This window comes from Felis catus, chromosome X (assembly GCF_018350175.1).
Source record: "Felis catus isolate Fca126 chromosome X, F.catus_Fca126_mat1.0, whole genome shotgun sequence".
Lineage (NCBI taxonomy): Eukaryota > Metazoa > Chordata > Mammalia > Carnivora > Felidae > Felis > Felis catus.
In genome coordinates, this window is record NC_058386.1 from 65,922,150 (window position 1) to 65,936,639 (window position 14,490).

General features: G+C 35.8%; 1 protein-coding gene across 4 annotated transcripts in view; it reads right to left on the reverse strand.

Annotated features, from left to right (window-relative positions):
* BRWD3 (bromodomain and WD repeat domain containing 3) overlaps positions 1-14,490 on the reverse strand; it is a 238,400-nt gene that overhangs the window by 18,658 nt on the left and 205,252 nt on the right. For 2 of the 4 annotated variants that reach the window (XM_011291814.4, XM_045051271.1), the window contains 3 exons: positions 13,517-13,680; positions 13,082-13,179; positions 11,881-12,039 (listed from right to left, as the gene is read on the reverse strand). In XM_011291814.4, the coding sequence (XP_011290116.2) occupies positions 11,881-12,039; positions 13,082-13,179; positions 13,517-13,680 (421 nt within the window). The remainder of the gene's footprint in view (positions 1-11,880; positions 12,040-13,081; positions 13,180-13,516; positions 13,681-14,490) is intronic. The other 2 variants (XM_045051272.1, XM_045051273.1) reach the window with 2 other exon arrangements.

The following is a 14,490-nucleotide window of genomic DNA, read 5'->3' on the forward strand; positions in this document are numbered from 1 at the left end:
CCAATGTTTATAGGAGCAGTATCTACAATAGCCAAATTATGGAAATAGTCCAAATTCTCATCCACTGATGAATGGATAAAGAAGATGTGGTATACATATACAACAGAATATTACTTATGCAACGACATAGATGGAGCTAGAAATTATTATGCTAAGTGAAATAAATCACAGAAAGAAAAATACCATATGATTTCACTCACATGTGGAAATTAAGAAACAAAACAAATGGGTATGGGGGGAAAAGAGAGAGGCAATCCAAGAAACAGACTCTTAACTATAGAGGACAGAGTTTTACCAGAGAGGTCGGTGGATGGATGGATCGGTCAAATAGGTGATGGGGGATTAAGGAGTGCACTTGTGATGAGCACTGGGTGTGTATGGAAGTGTTGAATTGCTATGTCGTACACCTGAAATGAATGTAACACTATGTTAATAAAGTAGAATTTAAATTAAAACTTTAAAAAATAACCTATGTTAAAGCCCTATCCCTCAAAGTTTTTGAATTTGGGACAGATCCTTTAAGGAGGTCATTCAAGTTAAATGCAGTCTTAAGTGTAGGCGCTAAGGCACTAGAATTGGTGTACTTATAAGAAGAGAAACAGACAGCAATGCTCCCTGTCCCTTCCTATCTGTGTATATACAATGAAAAAGTCATATGAGGACATATCAAGAAGGCAACCTAATATTAGCAAGCCAGGAAGAGAATCCTGACTAGACACTCTGTTGGCACCTTGATCTGGAACTTTCAGCTTCCAAAACTGTGAGACATTAAATGTTTCCTGTAAGTATATGAAAAAGTACTCAACATCTCAAATCATCAGGGAAATGCAAATCAAAACCTCAATGGGATATCACACCTGTCAAAATGGCTAAAATCCACAACACAAGAAACAAGTGTTGGTGAGGATGTGGAGAAAGGGAACCCTCTTGCTCTGTTGGTGGGAATGCAAACTGGTACACCCACTGTGGAAAATAGCATTAAATGTCTTCAGAAAGTTAAAAAATAGAACTACCCTATAATCTAGTAATTGCACTACTAGGTATTTACCCAAAGAATACCAAAATACTAATTCAGAGGGATCTATGCAGGGCGCCTGGGTGGCTCAGTCAGTTAAGCATCCTACTTTGGCTCAGGTTAATGGTCTCGCGGTTTGTGAGTTTGAGCCCCATGTCAGGCTGTGTGCTGACAGCACAGTGCCTGGAGCGTGTTTTGGATTCTGTGTCTCCCTCTCTCTCTCCCTCTCTCTCTCTCTCTCTCAAAAATAAATAAACATTAAAAAAAACACAAAGGATCTATGCACCCATGTGTTTATTGCAGCACTATTTACAAGAGCCACTTTATGCCTAGAGCCCAAATATCCATTGATAGATGAATGGATAAAGAAGATGTGGTATACATATGGAATATTAGCCATAAAAAAGAATGAAATATTGCCATTTACAATGACATGGTTGGAGGTAGAGAGTATAATGATAAGGAAAATAAGTCAGAGAAAGACAAATACTATATGATTTCACTCACATGTTGAATTTAAGAAAAAACAAATGAACAAAGGAGATAAACAGAGAGAGAGAGAGAGAAAGAGAGAGAGAGAGAGAAAGAGAAAACAAGAGGCACTTATAGAAAACAAACTGATGGTTACCAGAGGGGAGGTGGGTGGGAGATGGGTGAAATAGGTGAAGGGGATTAAAGAGTACAGTTATTATGATTAGCATTGAATAATGTACAGAGTTGCTGAATCACTGTATTGTATACCAAAAACTATTACAACACTGTATGTTAATTATACTGGAATTAAAACAGAAAAATTAATACAAGAAAGACAAAGAAAAAGATAAGAGGAGAGAGGAGCTTGGGAAGATGGTGGAGTAGGAGAACGCTGATCTCATCCCATTCAACGTTTTCACTATATATCATCAACATCCACATCAATTAAAAAAAGTGTAACCCAAAGACTGGAAGAACAAACAGCACAACTAAATATAGAGAAGAAGCTGCATATGAAAGCTTAGAAATGTCAGAAAGGTGGAGGGACGCTGCTGGTTTCTTGGAGGGATCTATGTGATGGAGAAGGTAGAGAAATGGGCCCTTGCACCAGGGAGATCACATATGGAAGACTAATCCCCATAATATCTGGCTTTGAAAACCACTGGGGCTGAATTCCTGTGTTTGTTTAACCACTGGGACTTGGATCATGGAGCCTGAAGTCAGCTGACTCAGCACAGGGCAACCCTAGAGGATGATACCTGGGTGATGCCCTTAAAGAGATAGCAGCCTCCACGAAGAAGCAACATAAAAACGGCAGTTTACACAACACTGGGGGCAAACAGGAAACATATCTGTTCATAGTGATTTTGGAGTGTGTTGGGGGACTTCTCTGAAAATGAGGGAGCTGGCAGGTGACATTTTCCTCCCCTGCCCCCTAGCACAAACAATGGGCCATGGGCAGGAGACAGGATTGCACAAATACTTGCTACCTAACCAACTAGCAGTGCACCATGCCCATGAGTTATCCTGAAGGCTCACTCCAAAACTTTTGGCCTGGGCACTTGGCTAAGGGCTACCAGGTACACAGCTGCCAAAATGACCACATTCATTTGCTGTGCTCTGCCTTGCTGCCTGACCATGCTGAGCCACAGAAGTCTGGCTATACCCAGTCACCCTGGCACACAGACCCAGGTGCCCCTGCACCTCAAGGATCCAGCATGAAACTGGTGGTCCAGTGCAAATTTTGCTAACACCACTGCCACATCCCTAGTTGCTTGGCATACACACCCCCTCAGAGCTGGCCTGCCTGTTCTCACCAACACCACAGAAAGCAAGCACAGCCCACAACAGGCAGAAAGACAGTGCAGGTGACTGCATTGAAAGGAAAAGTGGCTCAGACACAAGAGCAGGGCGTACATAACACACAAAGGATACTTTCATGAAGTGCCAGGTTCTGGTGAACAGGGGACACCACTGCAGGGCATTCCAGGACCTCTTCTTAATAAAGTAACTACTTTCAAGAGCAAAAGATGTAGCTGACTTTCCTAACACACACAAAAAGACACAGAGAGGCAGACAAAATGAAGAAACAGAGAAATGAAAGAACCCAAATGAAAGAATAGAAAAAGGCCACAGTCAGAGATCTAAGCAAAACAGATATAATTAACATGCCTGATAGAGAATTTAAAGCAATGATGATAAGGAAACTCAGTGGACTTGAGAAGAAAGTGGAAGATATGAGTGAGATCCTTAACATAGAGACAAGGAATAACACAGCAGAAATAAAGGGCACAATAAGTAAAATGAGAAACACTCTTGATGGAATGAAAACATGGAAGAAGCAGAGGAATGAATTAGTAGAAGAGAAGACAGAGTAATGTATTCAAGCTGAACCAAAGACAGAAAAAAGAATTATGCAAAGTGAGAAGAGACCTTAAGGAACTCAATGACTCCATCAAATGTATTAACATTTGTATTACAGTAGTCCCAGAAGAAGAAGAGAGAAAAGGGGGCAGAAAATTTGTTTGAAGAAATAATAGCTAAAAACTTCCCTAATCTGGGGAAGGAAACCAATAACCAGGGGGCACAGATACACCCCAACAAAATGAGACCCATACAAAGACATATTACAACTAAATTGGCAAAATATAATGATAAAGAAAAAATTTAAATCATCAAGACAGAAGACATAGAAGGGAAAACCCATAAGGCTAGCAGGGGATTTTAACAGACACTTTCTAAGCTAGAAGGGAGTGGAATGATTATTCAAAGTGTGAAATGGGAAAAATTTGCAACCAAGAATACTTTATCTAGCAAGGCTATCATTCAGAAGCAAAGACAAGATAAAGAGTTTACCAAGACAAAAATTAAGGAAGTTTATGACCATTAAACCATCCCTGCAAGAAATATTAAAGGGGGCTCTTTGAGTAGAAAGGAGAGACCCAAAGTGACAATATAAGGGTAGAAAACACAAAAGCAGTAAACATGAATATTTCTGTGAAAAAATCAGGCAAGGAACTCACAAGATAAAAGGATATGAAATATAACAACATATATCAACAACGTGGGGAGAAGGGACGTAATGAATGTGTCCAAACTTAATGTGTACCATCAATTTAATGTGCACTCTTATACAGAGGAGGTGCTATACAAACCTGTTGGTAACCATATATCAAAAACTTCTAATAAATATGCAAAGAATAAAAGAAAGAAATATATCACTAAAGAAAATCAGCAAAACATGGAAGAGAGAAAGACAAGAAAGTATCAGAGAAAACCTTGAGAAACAACCACAAAAGAAGCAAGAAAATGTCACTAAATACATATTTATCTATAGTTACTTTGAAAATAAATGGACTAAATGCCAGAATCAAAAGACACAGGGTGACAGAACAGATGAAAAAACAAGATCCATCTGTAAGTTGCCTACAACGTGACTCATTTTAGACCAAAAGGCACATGCAGATTGAAAGTGAAGGGATGGAGAAACATCTATTACAAAAAAGGATGCCAAAAGAAAGTGGAAGTAGTGATACTTATAGCGGACAAACTAGACTTTAAAGCAAAGACTGTAATAAGAGACAAAGAAGGACACTAGACAATAACGAAACAATCCAACAAGAAGATAAAAAAATTGTAAATGTTTATACATGTTACATAGAAGCACCCAAATACAAACAACAGTTAATAACAAACATAAAGGAATAATCAATAATAATACAATAATACTAGGGGGATTTAACACTACACTTACATGGATGGACAGAAGAACATCTAAACAGAAAATCAATGAGGAAACAATGGCTTTGAAAGACACCCTGGAACAGATGGAGTTAACATATATATTCAGAACATTCCATCCTAAAATTGTGGAGTACCCATTCTTTTCAGGTGCACACGAAACTGTCTCCAGAACAGATCATGCATTAAGCCATAAAAGGAGCTTCAACAAATTCAAGAAGATCAAAGTCATACCATGCATCTTTTCTGACCACATAGCTATGAAACTAGAAGTCAACCACAAGAAAAAATTTGGAAAGACCACAAATACATGGAGGTTAAATAACATGGTACTAAGTAATGAATGGTCAACCAGGAAATAAAAAAGAAATAAAAATATATGGAAACTAGAGTGTATTATGTTAAGTGAAATAAGTCAGAGAAAGACAAGTATCATATAATTTCAGTCATATGTGGAATTAGGCAACCCAAAGATGAACATGGAGGAAGGGAAGGAAAAATAAGATAAAAACAGAGAGGGAGACAAAGCAGAAGAGACTTTTTTTGTAATGTTTATTTTATTTTTGAGAGAGAGAGAGAGAGCAAGCACGAGCAGGGGAGGGGCAGAGAGAGAAGGAGACACAGAATCTGAAGCAGGCTCTGGGCTCTGAGCCATCAGCACAGAGCCCAACACAGGGCTTGAACGCACAAGCCATGGGATAATGACCAAAGCCAAAGTGGATGCTCAACCAACTGAGCCACTCAGGTGCCCTGAGACTTTGAAATACAGAGAACGAACTTAAGGTTGCTGTTGGGGAGGTGGGTGTGGGGGATGGGCTAAATGGGTGATGGGCATTGATGGCACTTGTGAATAGCATTGGGTGTTATATATAAGTGATGAATCACTGAAACCCTGAAATCAAAACTACACTGTATGTTAACTAACTTGAATTTAAATAAATGAATTTATTTAAAAATATATATGGAAACATGAAAATGAAAACATAACATTCCAAAACCTGTGGGAGGCAGCAAAAGTGGTTCTAAGAGGGAAGTTTATAATAATACAGCCCTATCTAAAGGTGAAAGAAAAATCTGAAATAAACAACCTAACCTTATCCCTAAAGGAGCAAGGAAAAGAAAAACAAAAAATCCTATAGCCAGAAGAAGGAAAGAAATGATAAAGATTAAAGGAGAAGGGTGTCTGAGTGGCTTAGTTGGTTAAGCATCTGACTCTTGATTTCAGCTCAGGCCATGATCTCACAGTCATGAGATCAGGCCCCACATCGGGCTTTGTGCTGGGCAAGAAGCCTGCTTATGATTCTCTCTCTACCTCTCACTCTGCCCCTCCCCTGCTCTCTTGCTCTCTCTCACTATCAAAAAAAAATAATAAAGATAAAGGAGAAATAAATGATATAGGAACTAAAACAACAATAGAACAGGTCAATGAATCCAGGAGCTGGCTCCTTGAAAAACATCCATAAAATTGATAAACCTCTAGCGAGACTTAGGAAGAAAAAAAGAGAAAGGACTCAAATGACTAAAATCACAAATCATAGAGGAGAAATAACACACAATACCATATAAATACAAACAATCATGAAGAGCATTATGAAAAACTAGGTACCATCAAATTGGACAAGCCTGGAAAAAATGGATAAATGCCTAGAAACATAAAAACTACCACAACTGAAACAGGAATGTAGAAAATTTTGACATATTGAAATCAGCAAAGAAACTGAATCAGTAATAAAACAAAAACTCCCAAGAAACAAAACTCTAGGACCAGATAGCTTCACAGGGGAATTCTACCAAACATTTAAAGAAGAGTTAACACCGATACTTTTCAAACAACTCCAAAAAAATAAAAAAAGGAAGGAAAAATTCCAAATTCATTCTACAAGGATAACATTATCCTGATACCAAAACTAGATAAAGACACCACTAAAAAACAGAACTACAGACCAATACCTTCGATTGATATAGATGCAAAAATCCTCAACAAAACAGTAGCAAACTAAATCCAACAATAAATTAAAGGACTCATTCACCATCAAGTGGGATTCATTTCTGGGTTGCAAGGTTAGTTCAACATTCAAAAATCAATGCGATACATGACATCAAGAAGAGAAAGGATAAGAACCATATGATTATTTCAAGAGACACAGAAAAAGCATTTGACAAAGTACAACATCCATTCATGATAAAAGCCTTCAACACGGTAGATTTAGAGGGAATATACCTCAACATAATTAAGGCCATAAATGAAAAACTTACAGCTAATATCATCCTTTATAAGACAAAACTGAGAGCTTTCCCCCTAAGTTCAGGAACAAGACAAGGATGTCTACTCTTTAGACTTATTCAACATGGTACTTGGGAGTACCAGACATGGAAATCAGACAAGAAAATGAAATAAAATGCATCCAAAGTGGTAAGGAAGAAATATAACCTTCACTAGTTGCTGATGACATGATACCTTATAGAGAAAACCTAAAAGACTCCACAAAAAAACCTGCTAGAACCGAAACAAATTTAGTAAAGTTACAGGACAAAAACAAAAAACAAAAAACAATGTACAGGAATCTGCTGCGTTTCTATATACTAAAAATGAAACAGCAGAAAGAGAAATTAAGAAAATAATCCCACTTACAATTGCACCAAAAATAAGACACATAGGAATAAACCTCATCAAAGAGGTGAAAATCATGGACTCTGAAAACTACAAAACACTGATGAAAGAAATTGAAGACAACACAAAGAAATGGAAAGACATTCTATACTTATAGAATGCAGGAACAAATATTGTAAAAATGTCCACACTAACCAAAGGAATATACAGATTTAATGTAATTCCTACAGCATTCTTCACAGAGCTAGAACAATCCTAAAATTTGTGTGAAACCACAAAGACCCTGAATAGTCAAAGTAATCTTGAAGAAAAAAGCAAAGCTGGAGCCATCACAATTAGAGACTTTCAAGTTATATTACAAAGCTCTAGTTATCAAAATAGTATGGTACTGGCATTAAAACAGACATATAGACCAATGGAACAGAACGGAAAATCCAGAAATAATCCTGTAACTATATGGTCAACTACTCTTTAATAAAGTAGGAATGAATATCCAATGGGAACAAGACAGTCTCTTCAACAAATGGTGTTGAGAAAACTGGATATAAACATACACAAGAATGAAACTGGACCACTTTCTTACACCATACACATACACAAAAATAAATTCAAAATTAATTCAAGTCCTAAATGTGAGACCTGAAACCATGAAAGTCCTAGAAGAGAACACAGGCAGTAACCTCTTTGACACTAGCAGTAGCAACTTCTTGCTACTTATATGTCTCCTGAGTCAAGGGAAACAAAAGCAAAATTAAATTATTGGGACTACATCAAAATTAAAAAAAAAACAGTGAAGGAAACAATAAAACTAAAAGGTAATCTACTGAATGGGAGAAGATACTTGCAAATGATATATCTGATAAAGGTTTAGTATCCAAAATATATAAAGAATGTTTAAAACTCAACACCCCAAAACAAATAATCCAATTAAAAATGAGCAGAAGAGATAGACATTTCTTCAGGGAAGACATCTAGATGACCAACAGACTACATGAAAACATGCTCAACATCACTGATCATCAGGGAAATGCAAATCAAAACTACAATGAATTATCACCTCATACCTGTCAGAATGTCTAAAATCACTAATACAAGAAACAGATGTTGGTGAAGTTGTAGAAAAAATGGAACCCTCTTCCGCTGTTGGTGGGAATCAATTTGGTGCAGCCAATGTACCAAACAATATGGCTCCTCAAAAAGTTAACAACAGAACTACCTTATGATATAGCAATCACACTACTGTGTATTTACCCAAAGAATACAAAATACTAACACAAAAGCATACATGCACCCCTATGATTATATCAGCATTATCAACAATCTCTAATATATGGAAGGAGTCCAAGTATCTATCAAATAATGCATGGATAAAGATGATGTGGTATATATTGAATAGAATATTATTCAGCCATAAAAAAGAATGAAACCTTTCCATTCGCAATTACATGAATGGAGCTAGTGAATATTATGCTAAGTGAAATATAGCAATCAGAGAAAGACAAATATATGATTTCACTCATATGCAGAATTTAAGAAACAAATGAGAAAAGGAAAAAAAAAGAGAGAGACAAATCAAGAAACAGACTCTTAATAAAGAACAAACTGTTGGTTACCGTAGGCAAGGTGGGTGGGGAAATGGGTTAAATATGTGTTGGGCAGTAAGGAGTGCACTTGTCAGGATGAGTACTGGGTGATGTATGTAATTATTGAATCACTATATTGTACACCTAGAGTCTATGTTAGGTAACTGGAATTAAAATAACATTTTTTAAAAAAGGACAGGAATGTGTCTGATGTGACTGGGGGTACAACACCCACATGTCTATGTCCTGTTTCGTCCATCCTCCATCCACACCCTTCAGTAGCACCCCCTCATTCTTCCCAGGTCTCACGTACAGTGCCCCTGAGGGAGGAAATTCAGAGCAGGGGAAAGGACTGACCTATACGGGCCCTTGGTAGTCTTTTCGTACACTCACCTTGTTTTATAGAAATAAGTATTACTAGCAAAGTTCTTTGTCTTTGAAAAAAAAGACAAGGGATAACCATTATTGGTGAGGATGTGGAGAAAATGGAAAATTAGTACAGCAATTGTGGAAATAGTTATGGAGGGTCCTCAAAAAATTAAAAATAGAGGGATGCATGGGCGGCTCAGTCGGTTGGGTGTTTGACTTCATCTCAGGTCACGATCTTGCGGTTCGTGGGTGCAAGCCCTGTGTTGGGCTCTGTGCTGATAGCTCAGAGCCTGGAGCCTGCTTTGGATTCTGTGTCTCCCTCTCTCTCTGCCCCTCTCCTGCTTGCACTCTCAATCGCTCTCAAAAATAAATAAACATTTTAAAAAATTAAAAACAGAACTACCATTTGATTCAGTAACCCCACTTCTGGATCCAAAAGACCTAAAATCAGGATCTTGAAGATATATCTGTAGTCCCATATTCACTGTAGCATTATCCACAATAGCCAAGATATGGAAATAATCTATATGCCTTTCTATTGATGAATGTAAAAAATGTGATAGGCACACACACACATACACCCCACAATGGAATATTACTCAGACTTTGAAAAGAAGGAAATTTTGCTATTTGCAACAACATGTTTGAAGCTCAAGGACATTATGCTAAGCAAAATAAGCAAGACAGAGAAAGAAAAATATTACATGTCATATATATATATATATATATATATATATAAATATATATATATAAAATCTAAAACAGTCATACTTGTAGAACCACAGAGTAGGATAGTGGTTGCTAGGGGCTGCAGGAAGAGGACTTGGGGAGGTACAAAGATCCAATTATTCAGAATGAGTAAGTTTTGGGTATCTAAGGTACAACATGGTGACTATAGTTAATAATACTGTATTGTACACTTGAAATTTGCTAAAAGGAGAGACCTTAATTCTTAACACACACACACAGGGTAACTATGTAGAGGTGATGGATGTATTATGATTAGTTTGATTGTGGTGACCATTTCACAATGTACACACATATCACAACATCATGTTGTACACTTTATAATTATATAGAATTTCTATATGTCAGTGATATCTCAATAAAGTTGCTAGAAATAAATACCTGCTGTTTAAGCCATCCAGTCTGTGGTATTGTATTGTAACAGCCCAAGCTGACTAATATAGTAGGCCAGAGACTAAAGTAATAGCAATAGAAACTGTAGACAAGAGATTTGGGTGGTATTAAAGAGTTGTAGAATTCATAAAACTGAGCAATTGACTGGATATGAGGGATAAAAGAAGAGTCTAAGAACACTAGGATTTTAAGCTGGGTGACTAGGAAGATGGTCGTGGCATTAATTAAAATACTGAATGCAGAAATAGAAGTAAGCCTGAGACAGAAAGATGGATGATAAACACCCAAGGAAATTATTTTAAGAAGCACTTGGAAATGATACTGGTAGAATAAGGAAATGTTAGGGCTAGATATGTGAATCTGGAGAGTCCTCAACATAAGGATGATTGATGTAGCTAATAGATTCCCTTATTTGTAGAAGACCAAAAAAAAAAAAAAAAAAAAAAAAAAAAAACCAAACCACCAAAAACCAAACAAACAAATCAAGAAACCAGTGGGGAACAGTAGAAAGGAGGTAAGTAGGGCCAAAGAAACAGAAAATATAGAAATACAGGAAAAACAGAGATGTAAGATAATCAGTACAGAAGCCTGGCAGTAGAGTTACTAAAAGAGGTATTCAAAAGTATGCAATAAGAGACAAAATCAAGGAGACAGGGACTAAGAAAAGAACACTGGTTGGTTTCTAAAGAGAACTAGTAATTGTGGAGAGGACAACTTTGGGACAGGAGTGGGGTCAGAAGCCAAACTATAAAGGATAAAGGAATTTTTAGATGGAAAGAAAATAGAAGCAAGAAGTATAAGCTATTCTTTCTAATAGCTTGTGAAGGGGAGGGGAAAAAAAAGAAAGTGGCATGAGTAGGCAATATGCAGCAGGAACAGAGAAGAGAATAAAGATACAAATTGGGAAAAATAAAGGCACTAATTATTTTAAAGTAATCACATGTTTTAATGTTTTTCACATAACCAATATAAAATACATCTTTAGAAAGTCTATTTTTGAGTTATTTGGTATTTCAACAATGGCTATCCTACTTAATCTTTTTTAAAATTTATATAAAATAAAAATATATTTCATATATTAAACTATATTAGTAACAAAAAGGAAAAAAATCCAAAATCATCTTTAGATAAGTTTTCTACTTTTAAGGGCTATCTCAATTTTTAAAAAGCATTTGCTTTGAAATATCTCATTTAGTTTTTCCTACCTACTCATTTCATATTTTATTTTAAAAGACTAAAATATGTTTTGGAATAATTATTGGAAATCTGCTAATGGCCTATTCCTGGTTGTGGATATGAAACCCACAAATTTATTTGACAATATTAAAATCATCATTAACTATAAGGACATGCTAATTTTTACCACCTAAATACATCAGTTTTTAAATGCTTCATCTGCCATCACAAGAAAATAAAGAATAAACGCCCTGTCCATATGTCTTTCCTACCTTGTTTAACTGGTAAAACTCTATTCCGAAATGATTTGGCCTTCCCTGGGTCATGGCTATTTCCACTTCGGCTATAACCACTGAAGCTCGATGAAGAAAACGGCCCATCCAGTTCATCATCAAGTAAATATAATGAAAGGCCTTCAGCAGCATCTGAAACTTATATTTAAAAAGATTTTAATATTAATATAAGTATCATGTTCTTAGGAAAATTAAACAGGCTGTTTTTAAAACTGTCTCACTGTTATTCTACTCCAACATCAAAAATGCAAGTTGCTTAAAAAGGGAAATATGAATATTTTGAGAACAAAATGTTTCATCACATTATTAAGTTTTCAAGCATAGAATATCCGAAAATTTTGTCCAAGAAGACTACCTCCTGCAGATACTAAATCCTCAATTTGCAAATATGTTGTAGATGACTGCTCTGAAATATTATAGCTTTAAAAATTATAGTTACAGAATTTTATTTTATCTTTATTTTTTATTTTTTTAATGTTTATTTATTTTTGAGAGAAAGGGTAGACAGAGCATGAGCAGGGGAGAGGCAGAAAGAGAGGGAAACACAGAATCCGAACCAGGCTCCAGATTCTGAGCTGTCAGCACAGAGCCTGACGCGGGTCTTGAACCCACAAACTGCGAGATAATGACCTGAGCCGAGGTCGGACACTTAACCCTGAGCCACCCAGGTGCCCCCAGAATTTTTTTATTATAAGTTTCTTTTTTAAATTTATGTATTTTGAGAGAGAGAGAGAGAGAGAGAGAGAGACAGAGAGACAGAGAGACAGAGACAGAGAGAGAGAGAGAGGAAGGGGCAGAGAGAGAGAATCCCAATTAGGCTTCGTGCTGTCAGCGTAGAGCCCTGTGACTCATGAACCATGGATCATGACCCAAGCTGAAATCAAGAGTTGGATGCTTAACCAACTGAATCATCCAGACACCCCTACAGAATTTTAAAACTAAGAGATTTTAAAATTCATTCAGTCTTAACAGTTTCATTTTCAAAATGAAGAAACTGAATCCTAATGGCCTAATATCTTACCCAGGGCCACACAGATAAAGAGAATAAATGGGAATAAAACATAGCTTTTCTACATCCAAATCTATTGCTCTTTGCACTATAAACCATGCTGCCTCTTCTAAGTTCTTAATATCAGTATTAAACTAAATACAGAACACCAAAAACAATAGACATATTTACCAGGAGATGAGAAAGGAGAGCTAGTCCTGACATAAGACACTGAGGTATTCTGGTCATTTTTAGGCTGCAACTTCATTTGTTTCTGTTTTCCTTTTGGACTACAATTAAAAATATAGAACAATTAACACTTTTTTTTCTATTAGCAATAAAGATAGACAGTATGATACAAAATGCTTAAGCTGACCAAAGAAATGCCTATAATTAAAGTGAAATGCTTCAAATTAATAATATGACAAAGTTAAATTTCAATCATTAAAATAAAAAAATCAGTTTTTGGCATAATAAAACCAACTCCAACTTTACACATGTGAAAGAGTTTGTAAAAAAAATCGTTTGGGTCTTTGGATCTTCTCACCCTATTTGATAAACTTTAAGAGATGAGGTAATACATACAAATGCCTTGAAAACATAAAATGCTACAATAGTGTAATATACCTAGGAGCTCTGCTACTAGACAACGAACTGCTGCTGCTTCTTGGACGTTTTCTGTACCGTGGCCTCCTCCTCTTCTGACTCTGGATTCCTGACTTATATTCAGAGATGATATTTTTAATATGACTTTCAAATAAGGCAGATAATCGCAGTGTCATGCTATAGATCTGAAAGGTAGAAACCAACTACTTTAATGATAAAAAAAAAAAGTATAAACATGCCTGGGCCAATATCAGCATTATCCTTTCAGACAAAATCTATGTGCTATTTCATATACTTGAAAAACTCTTCCTAAAGAGTTAAAATACCATTTTCATCTAAAAATTAACAAGATTTTTAAAAGATCAATCCAATGTTAAGGGTAGAAAAAAGATTCTCATATACTGCCAGTGAGTATTTTAATTGGAACATTTTAAAACAGCAATTTGCATTATGTACTCAAAATCTTAAAAATATACCTATCCTTTCACTAATAATTTTGCTTCTGGGAATTTATCCTAAGTAAATACCAGCGAATGGCACGCACAAAATAACTATGTTCAAGGATGTTAAAAATGAAAGCCACAGCATTATTCATATAAAGTTAAAAAGTAGAAACCACCTAAATCTCTAGCACCATGACATTGGTTAAATAACATAAAACAACCATATAGTAGAAAAGTACAGGAGACATTAAAATGCCTGTTTTCAAAGAGTCATAATGACATGGGAAAATGTTCATAATACATAAGCTGAAAAAAGCCTTCAAAATATAAAACTTACAGTTTTAAAGAGTATACAAACATATGTAAGTATAAAGAGTTTATAAACATCTGTGAGTATATATGTAGGAAATAAACCAAATGTGAAAAAATTATGCCTACAGAAATTACTGAAAATTCATTTTATATGAGGTGAAAGTGGGTAAATATATATCTAGTGCAAAACTGATTTAAAATTTAATCTGATCCCAGTGATTAAAAAAAATTACTACTTTT